This window comes from Trichosurus vulpecula, chromosome 2 (genome assembly GCF_011100635.1).
Source record: "Trichosurus vulpecula isolate mTriVul1 chromosome 2, mTriVul1.pri, whole genome shotgun sequence".
Taxonomy (NCBI): domain Eukaryota; kingdom Metazoa; phylum Chordata; class Mammalia; order Diprotodontia; family Phalangeridae; genus Trichosurus; species Trichosurus vulpecula.
The window spans coordinates 49,477,936-49,493,415 of record NC_050574.1 but is presented as its reverse complement, the minus strand read 5'-3'; the positions used below and the strand labels follow the sequence as shown (position 1 = coordinate 49,493,415).

The 15,480-nt window shown below is 45.8% G+C and overlaps 1 protein-coding gene across 1 annotated transcript in view; it reads left to right on the top strand.

The window, feature by feature from the left end:
* PADI2 (peptidyl arginine deiminase 2) overlaps positions 1 to 15,480 on the top strand; it is a 64,090-nt gene that overhangs the window by 26,805 nt on the left and 21,805 nt on the right. The window contains exons 5-9 of the mRNA XM_036746181.1: positions 2,777 to 2,894; positions 3,174 to 3,299; positions 9,397 to 9,575; positions 11,795 to 11,898; positions 12,793 to 12,904. Of these exons, the coding sequence (XP_036602076.1) occupies positions 2,777 to 2,894; positions 3,174 to 3,299; positions 9,397 to 9,575; positions 11,795 to 11,898; positions 12,793 to 12,904 (639 nt within the window). The remainder of the gene's footprint in view (positions 1 to 2,776; positions 2,895 to 3,173; positions 3,300 to 9,396; positions 9,576 to 11,794; positions 11,899 to 12,792; positions 12,905 to 15,480) is intronic.

Sequence of the window (15,480 nt, the reverse complement as noted above, 5' to 3'; positions counted from 1 at the left end):
CACGCAGGGCCAATCCTCAGGGGGCTGGTCCCTACTGCAAAATTGCTGAGGACTCACACACTTAATACTCCCTCCCCTTTAGGCAAGGAACCACAGGCCCCATGGCTTATAAAGGATCTAGATTCAAAATCCCACCTACTTATACTGCCTTGGACACTCTGAGCTCATTTTGTCTTCTATAAAATGAAAAGATTAGAACACTATTGCACTGTAAGAAATGATGAAAGGGACCGTTTTAGAGAAGCCTAGGAAGATTTCTATGAACTAATACAGAGTGAAGAGAACAGAACCAGGAGAACAATGTATACAATAACGGCAACATTGTAAAGATAGATAACTTTGAAATTCACAAGAACTCTGGTCAGCCCAATGAACAGCCGTAATTCCAAAGGAATCATAATAAAACATGCTCTCTACCTATTGACAGAGAGGTGATGGCACAGGGTATAGATGGTAACATTTTTTGGACATAGCCAATACGAGAATTTGTTTTTCTTAACTATTCATGTTTGTTACAAGGGTATTGTTTTTTCTTTCTTTTTCAATGGGGATGGGGCAGTGGGGGTGGGAGTGGACCAGAGGAGAGAAGGGGGATTTTTCTTAACTGGAAAACAATTAACCAAAAAAAGTAACAAAATGAAGGTGTTGGATGACCTCTGAGGTGCCATCAGTTCTAAATCTATGACCCTGTGGTGCCCAGACAGAAATATCCCCTCTTAGTTCGGCTCCCTGCCTTTTCCTCGAACTAAAGCCCCTTCACTAAGAGGAGATACAAAATATTCATAATTATTTTATAATTAGAATGTTACAATTTTATATTTAGAGTTTTCAAAATTTTAAGTAGAGTGAAATTTTCTATTTTATAATTATAAGTATATAATGTAAGTTTTATTTTGTTGCTTTGGGGGCAAAAGTGACCGTTGTAATTATTGTAAGCACTTAATGAATAAAACTAAAAGAATATTTATAAGTAGTGTGCCAAATTACCCTGAGGGTTAACAACACATTTTGTAGTTGTTATTGAAAAGAGATATGAGAATAAAAACCTTGGTTTAGTAAACCTTTAGTTTAGACTGCAGATTATCAGGTGGGGTTTGAACTTGGATCTTATAAACTCCAAATCCCACCCTCTATCCACTATGCTCCAAGTGGAGTCCCCAAAGAATGCTATTATTTATTAATAATAAGGGAGAAAACTTGGTATAGTGGGAAGAATGATAGATAGAAGACCCGAATTCTAATTTAGCCTGGCTGTGTATATTGGCCAAGTCATTTAACATCTCTGATCCTCCATTTCTCACTTGTAGAAAGAGGCTGTTGTTTTTATTCAATTGTATTTCAGTTTCAGTTGTATCTGACTCTTTGTGACCCCATATGGGGTTTTCTTGGCAGAGATACTGGAGTGGTCTGCTGTTTCCTTCTCCAGCTCATTGTACAGATGAGGAAACTGAGGCAAACAGGGTGAAGTGACTTGCCCAGAGTCATATTGCTAGTAAGGGTCTGAGGCCAGATTTGAACTTGGGTCTTCCTGACTCTGGGCCTGGTGTTCTATCCACTGCAGCACCACCTGGCTGGCCGTAGAACGAAGGGCTTGAGTTAAAAGAATTCCAAAGCCGCTGCTAAGTCTGACATTCTGTGCCTCTGATGCTGCAGTGGCAGCTGCTGATTATAGTTGACAATTTATGAATGTCTTTCCCATGTAGGAGCCTTACAATAGTCGGGGGAGGTAAGGTGTATCCTAAAATCCTCATTTGACAGATGGGAAAACTAACAGTGGATAAGGGTTTGTTTTTCTGAGATTATACAGTACATGTCAGAATCAGGATTTGAACCCAGGCCCTTAAACTTATGTGCGTTATTGCCTGTCTCTATGGCCCTTCTCCCCCTCCCCCACGGCCATCCCCCATGCCTGGAGTGCACTCTCTTCTCTTCCACCTTTTGGAAGGCTTAGTTGTCTCCAAAGCTCAGCTCAGACACCACCTCCTGCTTTCCTGCTTGATGCTGTTCCTAATCCCCCAGGTACTAATGCCTTCAAAAAAACCCACTATGATCCTATACATACATAAATGTGTACATGTTATCTCCCCCCATTGAATGTAAGGTCCTTGAGGACAAAGACTTTCATTTTGTCTTGGTATCCCCACATCCTAGCAGAGTGCCACATATACTGTGGAAGCTTCATAAATGCTTTTGGATTGAATGATTAATATATGTATTATTGGTTCCATTTTATAGTTGGGTAAACTGAGGCCCAGAGCTGTGGTCACTAGGCTGCTGTCAGAGGCAGGATTTGATCTCGAGTCTCCCGATTCTCTCGTCACGCTGCTTCTAGGATGGCCTTGGTCTCTAGCTTAGCCTATGCAGTCTCTCATTGCCTGGGCTGGTAAGAATAAAGCTGACCACTGACTCTCCCTCTGCCCCTCTTACTCCAGCCAACCGGAAGCTTCTCTCTGGGCCCTGGGGCCCATGGAGATGACTCTTCTCAAAAGCAGTGTGTATTATGGAAAGGGCACTGGATTAAAAATCAAAAAGCTTAGGTTCAAATCACAATCACTTTCCCTGCTCTGTGCCTCAGTTTCCTCCATTGCAAAATTAAGGAATTGATGTATATGACTCTAAGATCCTTCTGGCTCTAAATCCTATGAAATCTCCCTATTCATGGGTATCACAAGACATGTGTTATAGACATGGGGGAGTCAGCAGGTATTGGCCTTCCAGGGGGCAAGAGGAACAAGGTTTGCTATTCACATGTTGGCCTGACTCCCTTTGTCTACAGGCGTCCTGGACCTGGGGCCCTGATGGCCAGGGGGCCATCCTGCTGGTGAACTGTGACAGGGAGATCCCCTGGTTGCCCAAGGAAGATTGCTCTGATAACAAGATCTACACCAAAGAAGGTATTGGAGATAGTTCCAAGGGGTCCTTTGGGTGGGGTGAGCAACATGTTCCCTGGGGATAGGAGGAGGAAAAGATGCATCTTTTTTTTTTCCTTTTTCTTGGGAGCCAAAAGGGAATAGCTTAAGATGGTTGTGCTTGGTTATCCTGATCTGAACAAATATGGCATCAGTCTCCAGCTTGTAACTCCTGGGGAACGAGAAGGGTGGAGGGCACAGGGTCAAGGGACCCTGACAACATCCCCAGCTCACTCATCCTCTGTCTTCCCTGTCCCCCTGCAGACCTGAAGGACATGTCTCGGATGATCCTGAGGACCAACGGCCCCACTCAACTCCCAGCAGGCTATGAGATGGTTCTCTACATTTCCATCAGTGACTCAGACAAAGTGGGCGTGTTCTATGTGGAGAGTGAGTGTGACTCCAGCTTCCCAGTCCACACTAGTTCCCATACCCACAGCCCCAGATCTCCTTCTAGAAAACTCCTCAAGTCAACCTAAATTTACTGAGCTGGGAGAGCCCTTAGAACACAGAATGTCAGAGCTGGGAGGGCCCTTAGGACACAGAATGTCACAGCTGGGAGGGCCCTTAGAACACAGAATGGCAGAGCTGGGTGGGCCCTTAGAACACAGAATGTCACAGCTGGGAGGGCCCTTAGAACACAGAATGTCACAGCTGGGAGGGCCCTTAGAACACAGACTGTCAGAGCTGGGAGAGCCCTTAGAACACAAGATGTCAGGGCCCTTAGAACAGAGAGCTAGAAATCTTCCTCCAATATTTACAAGTCAGTTCATTTCTATTGAATAAGATGAGCATTTCCAGAAATATCCACGTATTCAATTATGTTAATAAAATGAAAGGGTAAGTATAGGGAGAAAGGCTGTCTCTGCAACCCCTGGGACCAGCCACATACTTGTCAAAGTTGCAGTGTGTTGGACTGGGACTCCTGAAGCTGGGAGACAAACTGTAAAGGCCTAAAGGAAGCCAGGTGGTACAGTTGTTAACTCGCTAGACCCGGAGTCAGAAAGACCTGAATTCAAATCCAGCGTTAGACACTTACTGTGTGACCCTGAGCAAGTCATGCTCTTTTTGTCTCCCTCTATTACCTCAACTTTAAAATGAGAATAGTAGCAGCACTCAACAGGATTGTCTTAGCAGAGAGCTTAGCATTAGTAGGAGCTTTCAATGCTTTCTTTTCACCAAAAGCCCCCTCCTCTGGAAAGTTCCACAAATTCACTGAAGGCTGACACCAAGAACCTTCTCAGAACCTTCCAGGACCCAGAGGCCCCAGCCTTGTGATCACAGACAAGGCCCCTCCCCGTCTCTGGGTGTCATTCTCCTCCTCTATAAAAGGAGGAGGGCTAGACTGCATATTTTCTGAGATCATGTCCAGCTCAGACATTCTGAAAGTCTATGGCCAAGGTTAAAGACCTACCTGGACAGCCCAGACTTACTGGGGGGCATGGGTATGTGGAGGGCAATGCCAGATGTCTGCTGCTGTCCCGATCCCCCCTCATCTCCAGCCAACTCCCAGGGTGGTGACCCCAGAGGGTGTCGGAATTCCTCTGGGAGCCAGGCTGACCCTACTGTCCCCCCTGGGCCAGAGATGGGCCAGGTTGCCATGAGGCTAGGGCAATTCTCAGGTACAACGAGGGTATGTCGTTAGACCATGGGCTCCAATGCCCGCTGCTGCATAGAGTGTTGGGAGGATGGATGGGAATGTGGTCTCCTAACCCTTGATTGTCTGAGCTAGATGGCCTTGCTTCCGGAGGGGTGCAGGTGGCAGTTCCCTTTGGTTTCCACCCTTGGCCTAATGGAGGCAGGGTGGTTTGGTGGAGGGGTCACTGGTCTTAGATCTGGGTTCTCATCTTACCTCTGACCCTTAGTAGCCGTGTGACCCCAGACAAAGCCTTTAACCTCTCTCTTCCTCTGTTTCCTCATCTATGAAATGAGAGGCTGGACTCCATGGCCTTCTGAGATCTTTCTGGCTCTAAATCTCTGGCATTATGAGCACCACTCCATCCACTGAGGTCAGGTACCTGGCTATGAGCAGGTGGCCTCCTCCATTAGAATGGGAGCTCCTTGAGGGCAGGAATCCTGTTTTTGCCTTTCTTTGTATCTGCAGCACTTACCCCAGGGCCAAGGGAGTCCAGCCAAGTCAACCAGCATTTATAAAGTGCTTATTATGTGCCAAAGGCAGTGGATAGAGGGCCTGGACTGGAGTCAGGAAGACCCGAGTTCAAATCCAGCTTCTAAGTTACTGAATGACTTACCAACAGCACAAAGCTAAAATAGGGAGTCAGGTCCTCTGATGACAAATTCAGCATTCTGTGCTAAAGGCACAAATTAAGGCAAACAGGGTGAAGTGACTTGTCCAGGGCCCCACATCTAGTAAGTGTCTGTGTTGGGATTTGAAAACAGATCTTCCTGACTCTGGGCCTGTGTATTAGGAGGGCAGAGTTTATAATCTCAAAGAGGATCATAAACATGTCTGAAAGGTTCGGAACCGCCGGATATAAGAAACTCTCAAAGTAGAAGGCAGAAGAATCAAAACATATATTTAGGCTCCACAGTAACCAACCCATGAACCAGCAACCCCATTTTCATATATTGATCAAAAGCTTCCAGGACCAATAAGTACGCCTTGAAAGAGTAACCAGGAGGCTACAGAGAAGCATGATTGCATAAAGCAAAATCATGCTTCCCCCTCTATGGTAAAAGATTACCCACTGGCCTGAAGTCTTTGTTCAGCTTCCTCCCGTAGGTCAGCTCTGCTACTGGCAGCTCCTGCTTCAGCTGTGGCTGTGGCTGAGGCTGTAGCAGCCTCTGGCTCCAACGGGAGCTGCTTTTAACCATCCAGCTTCTGCGGGGGGGTGTAAGGTACCCCGGGGAAAGCACAGGTTCTTTCAATCTGCTTAAGCAAGGTGAAGGGGTTGACTGGGAAAGCACAGGTTCTTTCCATCAGCTTAAGCAAGGGAAGCAAGGTGAAGGGGCCGACAAGCTTACTCCAGTCCAACATACAAACAGCATTCAGTTCAGGGGAAAAAGCCAAACTAGTCAAGGGCACTTGTTGACTAAGTGCTAAGGAGCCCATTTTTGGTTGCCAATACAGCCTGGCACACTAGCCACTGTGCCACCCAGCTGCCTAATATAGCACCTACTGTGTGCCAATCACTGTGCTAAGCTTTTAGGATTATTATCTCTTTGATCCTTACCACAACCCTAAGAGGTAAGTGCTATCACTGTCCCCACTTTACACATGAGGAAACTGAGGCAGATTGAGGTTTAAATGACTTGCCCAGGGCCACACAGCTAGTAAGTGACTGAGACTGGATTTGAACTCAAGGCACTCTATTCATTACACCATTCAGCTGTCCCTGTGGAAGCCTTGGACTACTAAGGAGTTTGCTTTTTATCCTGTGGAGAGTAGGGAGTCACCATCAACATTGTACTTCAGGGATTTAGAATGTATTTATCGATCTTGCTTAGAAAGAGGAAGACACACCTCTAAAGCATGTCTTGCACCAAATGAGTCTGACTCAGCATGCAAGACTATTGCCTGAATCACATACACCTTTACCACACGCAGATCATCGTTCATTTGGGATTGTCTTCATTTTCTTAGATGTTTGTGGAACTGACCCCTCCAGGCTGCTTAGCATCCACCCAGAAATGGGAGGCATAGCATCCAACAGGAAGAGCGATGGCTTTGGAGTCAGAAGGTCTGGGTCCAAATCCAGGCTCCGCCCCCTTGCTACCTGTGTGACCTTGGACAAGTCATTTCCAGCTGTAAATTGGGAGGGTTGACTTCAGTAATCTCCAAGGTGCCTTCCCTCCCTCTGTGCTGTGATCCTGGGACCAGAGCCGGCTGGTGGAGAACAACACTGGCAACTCAGGTTGACCTCCAACTCTGGCTCCAGGCCAGAGGCCCCATGATATGGGGCAGCTCCACAGAATGGCATTGTTGGTCTCTGTGGGGAGAGAAAGCCAGCAGGGAATAAGTAGGAAGGTTCTGATGGAGAGCCGGGGGGCTGGTCTCCTCCGAACAATGTCGAGATTGTCCCCAGCAGTGAATGTCTGCCTGGACGGTGGCCGAGGGCCCTGAAAGAAAAACAATATTAAGATTCAGAGGCTCAGGTTCTGTCCCCAGCCACTAAGGGAGGGAGCAAGGCCCGCAGATGGATTGAAACCCAATGGCTGTGGCCCTGCCTTTCCTGCCCAGCCTAGTGCCTGGCTTTCTTCTCTAGCTATCCTCGGCCTTTCCCAGGGAAAGCAGAGTCATTCAGCTGAGGATCCGGTGTCTAAAGTGGGCATGACTCAACTTTCTCTCCCTCCTTCTCCAACCCCCTCCCCGCCCTCTGACCTTTGGAGTTGGAGATTTCCCCAGAGTGTCACTGGAAATGTCGCTGAAAGCATGGGTATAAAGCCTGGCAGTGCCATTGCACCCATGGTAGTATTGGTAATTGCCCGGATTAGCCAGGCCTTAGCACCTTCGGGCAAAATAATTCAGCAGGTGGCCAAGGTGGAAAAGATGATGGAACAGAGAAAGTTGGAACCCAGATTGTCACAACTGAGAGCATCCCTAGAGCATCACCAGGCACCGGAGCAGGAAGAGGCCTTAGGGCATCAAAGGTTAAAACAGAATCAGCAAGTCCGGAAAGCCCTCAGTCCTCACGCCTTCTCCCGGAATTCCTGGCTCTGTAACTGTCACCACAAGCAATACCCACTCCCTGAGACTTTTCCTGATTCTCCCACGTCATGGACTTGTGAGCCCTTAGATCTACAGCCAGGAGGGACCTGGTGGTCACTGAGCCCAGGCCCCTCATTTTAGGCAGCCGGTGGCACAGTCGACAGAGCGCTAGGCCTGGAATCAGGAAGACCCAAGCTCGAATCTGACCCCAGATACTTACTGGTCGTGTGACCTTGAGCGAGCCATTCAACCTCTATCTTTCTCAGTTTCCTCTGCTGTAGAATGGGGATGATAATAGCACCTACCTCCCAGGATTGCTGTGAGGCTCATATTTATAAAGTGCTTAGCACAACGACCATCACATAGTAGGTGCTTAATAAATGTTTATTTCATTTCTTTTTTTCAGATGAGGAAAATGAGGCCCAGAGAGGTTAAGTCATTTGTTCAGGATCACCCAGCTTGTGTCTGAGGCAGAATTTGAACTCAGGTCCCAGTCCATTGATTCTATTCACTATTAATTGACTAGCTGCCCTAGTTGTTGGTAGAGCCAAGAACCACGCCTCTGATCGCAGTGTGTTTGTGGTAAACAGGATGTAACCCCCAGTAGAATGTAAACTCCTAGAGGGCAGGCATTATCTCACTTCAGCATCTGCATCCCTAGTGCCCAGCATGGCATCTGGCACACTTGTATTTACTGGACCAGTAGACCATATTCATAAAGACATGAATGAATGAACACATACATATGTGTGTATATATACATATATGTGTGTGGGGAGAAAACATGAGGTAGATAGATGGATAGGGAAACAGACACGCAGAGAGAAACAGAGAGAGAATGAGAGAGGGAGACAGAGAGAGACAAAGAGGAGAGAGAGAGAGAGAGAAACAGAGAGGACAGAGAGACAGAGGGGAGAGAGCAAGAGAGGGAGAGAGAGAGACAGAGAGAAGAGAGACAGAAAAAGACAGAGAGAGAGAAGAGTGGGAGAAGAGAAAGAGAAGAGAGAGGATAGAGAGAGAGGGAGAGAGACAGACAGAGAGAGAGAGAGAGGGAGGGAGGGAGGCAGAAGGAGAGAGACAGAGAGACAGAGACAGAGAGAGAAGAAGAAGGAGGAGGAGGAGGAGGAGGAGGAGGAGAAGAAGAAGAAGAGGTAGCTAGAGATAGGTAGATAGGTAGGTGAATAGATGGATAGAGAGATAAAATGTAGTAAGGACATTCCCTCCACCAATGCCCACCAGTACTTCCTTTGCAATTAAGAGAGTTATGTGGAGCATTGTATAGTAGGAACTTAATGCATTGGTTAATTAAAAAGACTTTATAATAGTAAATCTCAGAGTTGAGATTTAGAATCAGGGAACTAGAGTCTAAGGCTTAGCTCTGCTGTTACTAGTTGGGTGATCTTGGGCCACTTACATAACTTCTCTGGGACTCTGTTTCTTCTTCTGCAAAATGAGAAATTGAAATAAGTTCCCTTCAAGCTCCAAACCCTGTGATCTTCTAGCCCAAACCCCTTCATTCACCAAGGAGGAGTCAGAGGCTCACAGAGGTGCCATGACTTGCCCACGGTCACACAGCTGGTTAGAGGCAGCTGGCACTTGAACCCAAGCCTCTGGATTGTTCCAGGAGGTATCTTATGTTGGCAAAGATACTGTTCATATCCTGACTATAGGAGAAGTCCCCACTCTCTTTCATCTCTCTCTTTCCCTACTCACTTATCCCAGTTGTATTTAAGAATTCTCTTCCCACCTTGCTATGGGCCCCTCCAAGGGGTTCTCCCTCTGGGTCTTTCTCTTGCTCACAGTCCGTATTCCTTCCAGATCCATTCTTTGGCCAGCGTTACATGCACATTCTCGGCCGGCAGAAGCTCTTCCACGTGGTAAAGTACACAGGTGGCAAAGCCGAGCTGGAATTCTTTGTGGAAGGCCTTCGCTTCCCTGACGAGAGTTTCCCCGGCCTGGTCTCCATCCATGTCAGCCTGTTGGAACTTCTGATGGAGGTGAGAGGTCATGGGCTGTGGGAAGGGATGGGAGGTGAGGGAGAGCAGAGGAGAACTTCCCAGGAGGTGGAAGAAGCAAGGAGTAGAAGGGAAAAAGAAGGAGAGAGGTGGCCAAGGTTAGAAGCTATCCCCAAGGCCAGACGGGTCATTCTCTAGATGGCTGGACTATTGTTACCATCCTTCCCAGGAAAGGGCCAATAGGGGCAAGCTCTTGGGCATGAGCTCCCCACCAAGTATATCCCAGGCCTCAAGTCTGCCATCATCCTCCAATCCAACTGAGCCTCAGCACCTCTAGCATCATACCTAACAACTCATTTCATACCTTTAAAGCATAAAGGCTATCTAGTCCAATCCATTTTACAGACGAGGAAACAGGGGTGAATTGACTGGCCTAGAGTCACTTCAGAGAGTAAGTGGCAGAGTCAGAATTTGAACTCAGGGCCTCTTTTTCTTCTATACCATTGAGGAAAATAGTTGACCTGAAAGGTTGCCTCCCTGAGCTTCTCATTCCATAGTGTTTTAAAGTTTTCAAACTCTTAGCCTCATGTACTTAGAGTTATTATCCACATTTTAAAGACGAGGCAGTAGATGTGACTTGCCCAGGATCACACAACTAAGAAGCAGCAGAATCAAGTGTCCTGATTTCAACTCCAGACCCTTTTCCCACTATCCCATGCTTGCCTACCATACTAGGAAACCTCAGGTGGGCCAGGTTTTCTGGGCTGATTTATAATGCATCAATCAGCCTAATTCCTGCCCTTATGCCTCTAAGTCAGAATATGTCTAATTCTCCAACAATACACTCAGTTGTTTGGTGAGCAGCAAACTGTAATAAAATAATGTGTATATCAAATGTCTACTGTGTGCCTAAATGAAATTAATCTTCTTTCCATAGGACTTTGTAGTGTTTTTAAATTTTTTTTATTAATGTCATTTTTTCAAATGTCACCTTCCTTTCCCGAGATATCCCTCTCCCTTCTCCAACGCAGATAGCCATACCTTGTAACAAAGAAAGAGTTAAAAAGAAAGGGAGAAGAGGAGAAGGAATTCAAAACTAACCTGCACAACAGTAATGTATGCTATGTCCACACCCATGGTCCCCCACCTCTGCAAACAAAAGAACACTTTATATGATCTATATGGTTTCCAGTAACGCTGGGAGGTAAATGCCATCAGGGTTGTTGGCCCATATTTTACAGCTGTAAAACTTCATCTCAGAGAGTTGAAGTAAATTTCCTCAAGGTTACACAGAGTAGAGCCCTGTAGACTGTGTAGAGACTCAAACCCAGGTCTTCTCCCATCTCTTGACCACACTGACTAATGTCATACACACATCATAAGCTCAGCTGTCCACGTGGGCTAGTTAAATCTATACAGAGAAAAGCTATTCCCTGACCTTAGATTTCACCCTTAACTGTGGACATGGACTACTAACTCTATTGGGATCCCTCAGCCTGGGTCCTCTCCCCTGACCCTGGCCATCTCAGTTAAAGAGAATTTGGATGGAGGGGAGAGAAGGGAGTATAAATAACTCAGAACAGCCCACCCTTACTGCTGAACAACCTGCAGTCCAAAGCGAAGACCCTCAACATACTTGGAGGCTCAAGAAAAGAGCCTTAGCCAGAGATTTCTGTACCTGGAGCAATCAGCACGACTTTAGTTGAAGTGGGGAGATTGAACACTGACTCACTGAGGGAGAGCCATCAAGAGAGGGAAGAGGGAGGAGCTTTATCCTTGACAGAGGGCTAAGGTCTTTTGTTTCCATGCTGCCAGAGGACTACGAGGACTGTCATCACCCTCCAAACTCAGCACCCTAGGACAAAGCCCCAATAACCCTACCCTAGTTACTGGTCTGCTCAGGAGTATCGTCCTATAGAGAGGAAAGCACACCAATCTGAGCCACTGTAGACCTCATCAGAGTGGGATGAGGGCTCAGACTGACTGATGAAGATCAAATCATTCTGATGGTACATATATCACCTATTTCAGATTGCTTGCTGTCTTGGGGAGGGGGGAGGGAAGAGAAGGAGGGAGAAAAATTTGGAACTCAAAATTTCACAAAAATGAATGTTGAAAACTATCTTTACATGTAATTGGGAAAAAATAAAATACCATTAAGGAAAAAAAGAACTACCGTTTCTCCCTCAGATCCTTGATCTTAAATGATTTAGCCAGAGGGCAAGCTAGTTACCACTTTTTCTCACCATTCTCTCTCCTAGGGACTTCCCCAAACTCCAATCTACACGGACACAGTGACTTTCCATGTGGCTCCATGGATCATGACCCCAAATACGTTGCCTCCTGTGTCAGTTTTAGTGTGCAGGTAAGGGTACAGACTGGTGTACCTAGCCAGGGCTTGGCTACCTATTGGAATTACCAGGGGTGTTCTTTGGATCAGCTGGGACCCTCCTAGCGTGCCCATAGATGAGACTTGAAAAGGCTTCAGGAGGTCCAGGGGAAGCTTTGGTTATCCCCTAGCCCTTGGGAAATAAGCAAGGTCTCCATCTTAATGGAACATCAAAGTGCAGCCATGCTGGGGACTCTAAGTAAGCTGCTCCTCTTCCTCCACTTCAGGAATGATGGAGATTCCATTCTGATCCATTCCAATCCATCAGATGTTCCTTGAAGGTGGAGAGGTTGCCAGGATTGCCACATACAGCATTAGTTTACTGCTTCCCAAGGAATGAGCACTCAAACCCATCCTGGCCAAGCCATAGAAAGGAGGCTAGAAGGAGATGAATGAAAATAATGTGGAATTTATACTCAGAGAAGACAGGAATCATCTCCTTTTATTTGTATTCTCAGTTCCTAGCCTAGTGCCTGGCACGTAGTAGGAACTTAATGCTTGTGGATTGATAATGGATGCCTTGGGCTGAAAGAGTCACTTCTGGATGTTGTTGGGTCCATCACTCTCACTCTAGAATGGTTCCAGTAAACAGATCTTAGTCTTCCAAACTTGACTGGACTTGGAGGTGATGACTTCACCCCTTCAGGGGTATTTCTCTTATTCATTTAGTTGGTTGTTGTGTTAACACCAAGTGTGTGTCTAGGTTTAAGAGATATCTTGGGTTATATACTTGAATGTCCCTCCCCTAAAAACCTACTAGAGGGAGCTGTGAGCACCCACGCTGATCTAGCTGTTTTCCCCCACCCCCAGTGAGCCTTGGTCCCTCATTGCTCTCTTCTGTCTTCCCCCTTCCATTCTCTCTCTGCTCAGCATGAAGGACAATTACCTGTTCCTCAAGGAGATAAAGAACCTGATAGAGAAAACTGACTGCAAGCTTAAGATCTGTTTCCAGTACATGAACCGTGGGGATCGTTGGATCCAGGTGAGAAGCCTCCAGCAGGGGCAGAGTCAGAAACATGAGGGCATTCTTAATAACCAACTAGCATTTATATAGAGAAAAGCTCTAAGATTGCCAAAGCACTTTACATGGGTTACCTTATTTGATCCTCACAACAACCTTGGTAAGGTAAATGCTATTCTTTTGGGGGGGAAGGGAGTTAAGTGGGTTTTTAAAATTTTTTTTAAGTTCCAAATTCTCTCCCTCCAGCCCCACCCCCACCCATTCAGAAGGAAAGCAGTTAGATGCTATACTTACACTGATTTTACAAATGGGTAACCTGAGGCAGAGAGCAGTTAAGCCACTTGCTCAGGGCCACACAGCTAGTAAGTGTCAGAGGCAAGATTCAAATTCAGGTCTTTCTGACTCTCCACCCACTATGGCACTTGGTTAGATATGGGTTGGATTGGATGTCCACTGAGGTCCTTGCCAACTCTGACATTCTTTAAGTCTATTCCTACATTTTTAGACACTAGTGTATTTTACACCAGTAAGGTCAAACTCAAATGGAACGGGATCCCTGCAGGCTGCACACTGACTGAAAAAACCACCCACAGCCATTATCTACATCATATTGTTTTTTTATTTATTTCATGAAACATTTCCCAATGATATTTTAATCTTATTCACCCTGCACTTGGGAGTTTTGCCCATGAGTTTTGCACTTTTTTAATAGTCCTCCTTGTTAACCAGTCAGCCAATCAGTAAGCATCTGTTAAATACTTGTACTATGCACCAGGCCCATCCCTGGACCCATGGCAGACTCCCAGGACACCGCTGTAGAAGTAGGAGAGCTTTGGAAAGTACACATCAGTTCAACAAAGCTGGAATAAGATGGAGATGGGGATAGGGAAGAGGAATCCATTTGAGGCATGGGCCTTAGATTCATATACAAGGATCCAAAGTTTGCACAATACTAGAAAAGTCTTTGAGAGTCAGGGCCCCAGTGAGACACTGGAGAAGGGGCCTGTGGGTATCAGAAAATACCAACATAGATGGTAGAACCAAGTGCCATGAAGTTATTGCAGAAGCATCACACACACACACACACACACACACACACACACACACACACACACTTCCCCTCAGGAAAATTTGGTGATCAGTCAGTCAACTAACATTTAAGGGGTTACTATGTGCCAGCCACTGAGATGAGTACTGAGGATACAGAATAATAATTATTTTATTATATATATTATATTATATATATATATTATATTATATATAATTATTATTTTATCTAGCTCTTTTAAGTTTTGCAAAGTGTTTTACAAATATTATCTTGTTTGATCCTCACAACAACCCTGCTATTGTTATCTCTATTTTACAGATGAGGAAACTGAGGCAGACAGAGGTTAAGTGACTTGCCCAGGGTCACACTGCTAGTAAGCATCTGAGGCTGGATTTGAAGTCTTCCTGACTACATATGCAGAGCTGTGCCTAGCTACAAAAATACAGTCCCTGTCCTCAGGGATCTCATTCTAACAGAAGAGACAACATCCGAACAACCATGTACACACAAGTTGCATACAGAGCAGATGGAGAATAATCTCAGCAAGGAGGTGCTAGCAGGGGGGTTAGGGGATTAGGAAAGGCTTCCTGCAGAAGGTAGAATTTGAGCTGATTCTCGAAGGAAGACAGGCAGGCCGAAGGGAGAAGGAAGAATATCGTAGGCATGGGTATACTGTCTATATTAAGGTCTCGGTAAGGTCAGACATCCCCAGCAAAGCAGACAAATCCCCAAGACACTCCTACAGGAGTAGAAGAGTTTCTATGATTTCAATTCAACTGAACAAACTTTCCCCCCTAATTTTTGTTTTTACATCCCCTCTAATTCCTAGTATATGCCCCTCTCCAGGGATTGCTCCCTGTAAGAAAGTATTTTTAAAGAGGGGAAGAAAGCTGTTCTACAAAAATAACCACTGTATCACAACACCTGAGTCTGACAGTATCTGCATTGCTGCCCATAGCACCACCCCCAAGCCCTCACTTCTCTGCAAAGAAGAAGGAGATATCTTTTCTTAGCCCTTCTTCAGAGCCAAGCTTGGTCACGATCACTCAGCTGCACAAACCTTTCTTCCACACATAGGATATTCAAGACCTAAGCTCAGTGGCTAGATGGATAGACATGACACAAACCCTGTTTTCAAGGAGCTTACTCTCTAATGGGATTGTAAGGAGGTGGAGGGAAAAGGCAACATAAATAGGAAACTCTGGATGGAGTAATGGATAGGATATTTGACTTGGTCTTAGGAAGACCTAAATTCAAATCCTGCCTCAGATACGTGCTATTTGTGTAACCTTGGCAAAGTCATATAACCTCTCTCAGCCTCAGTTTCTTCATCTATAAAATGGGACTAACGGCATCAACCTCCCAGGGTTGTCATGTGGCTCAAAAAAGATAATATATGTAAAACACTTTGGAAACCTGGAAGTGCTGTAGGCATGTTTGCTACTATTGTTGTTGGTAAATAAATATGATACCAGGGAGAGAGAGGGAGAGGTCCAAGCAAAATATGAATGAAAATTTCATGGAGGGGAAAACCACTTCCCAAGAGTTG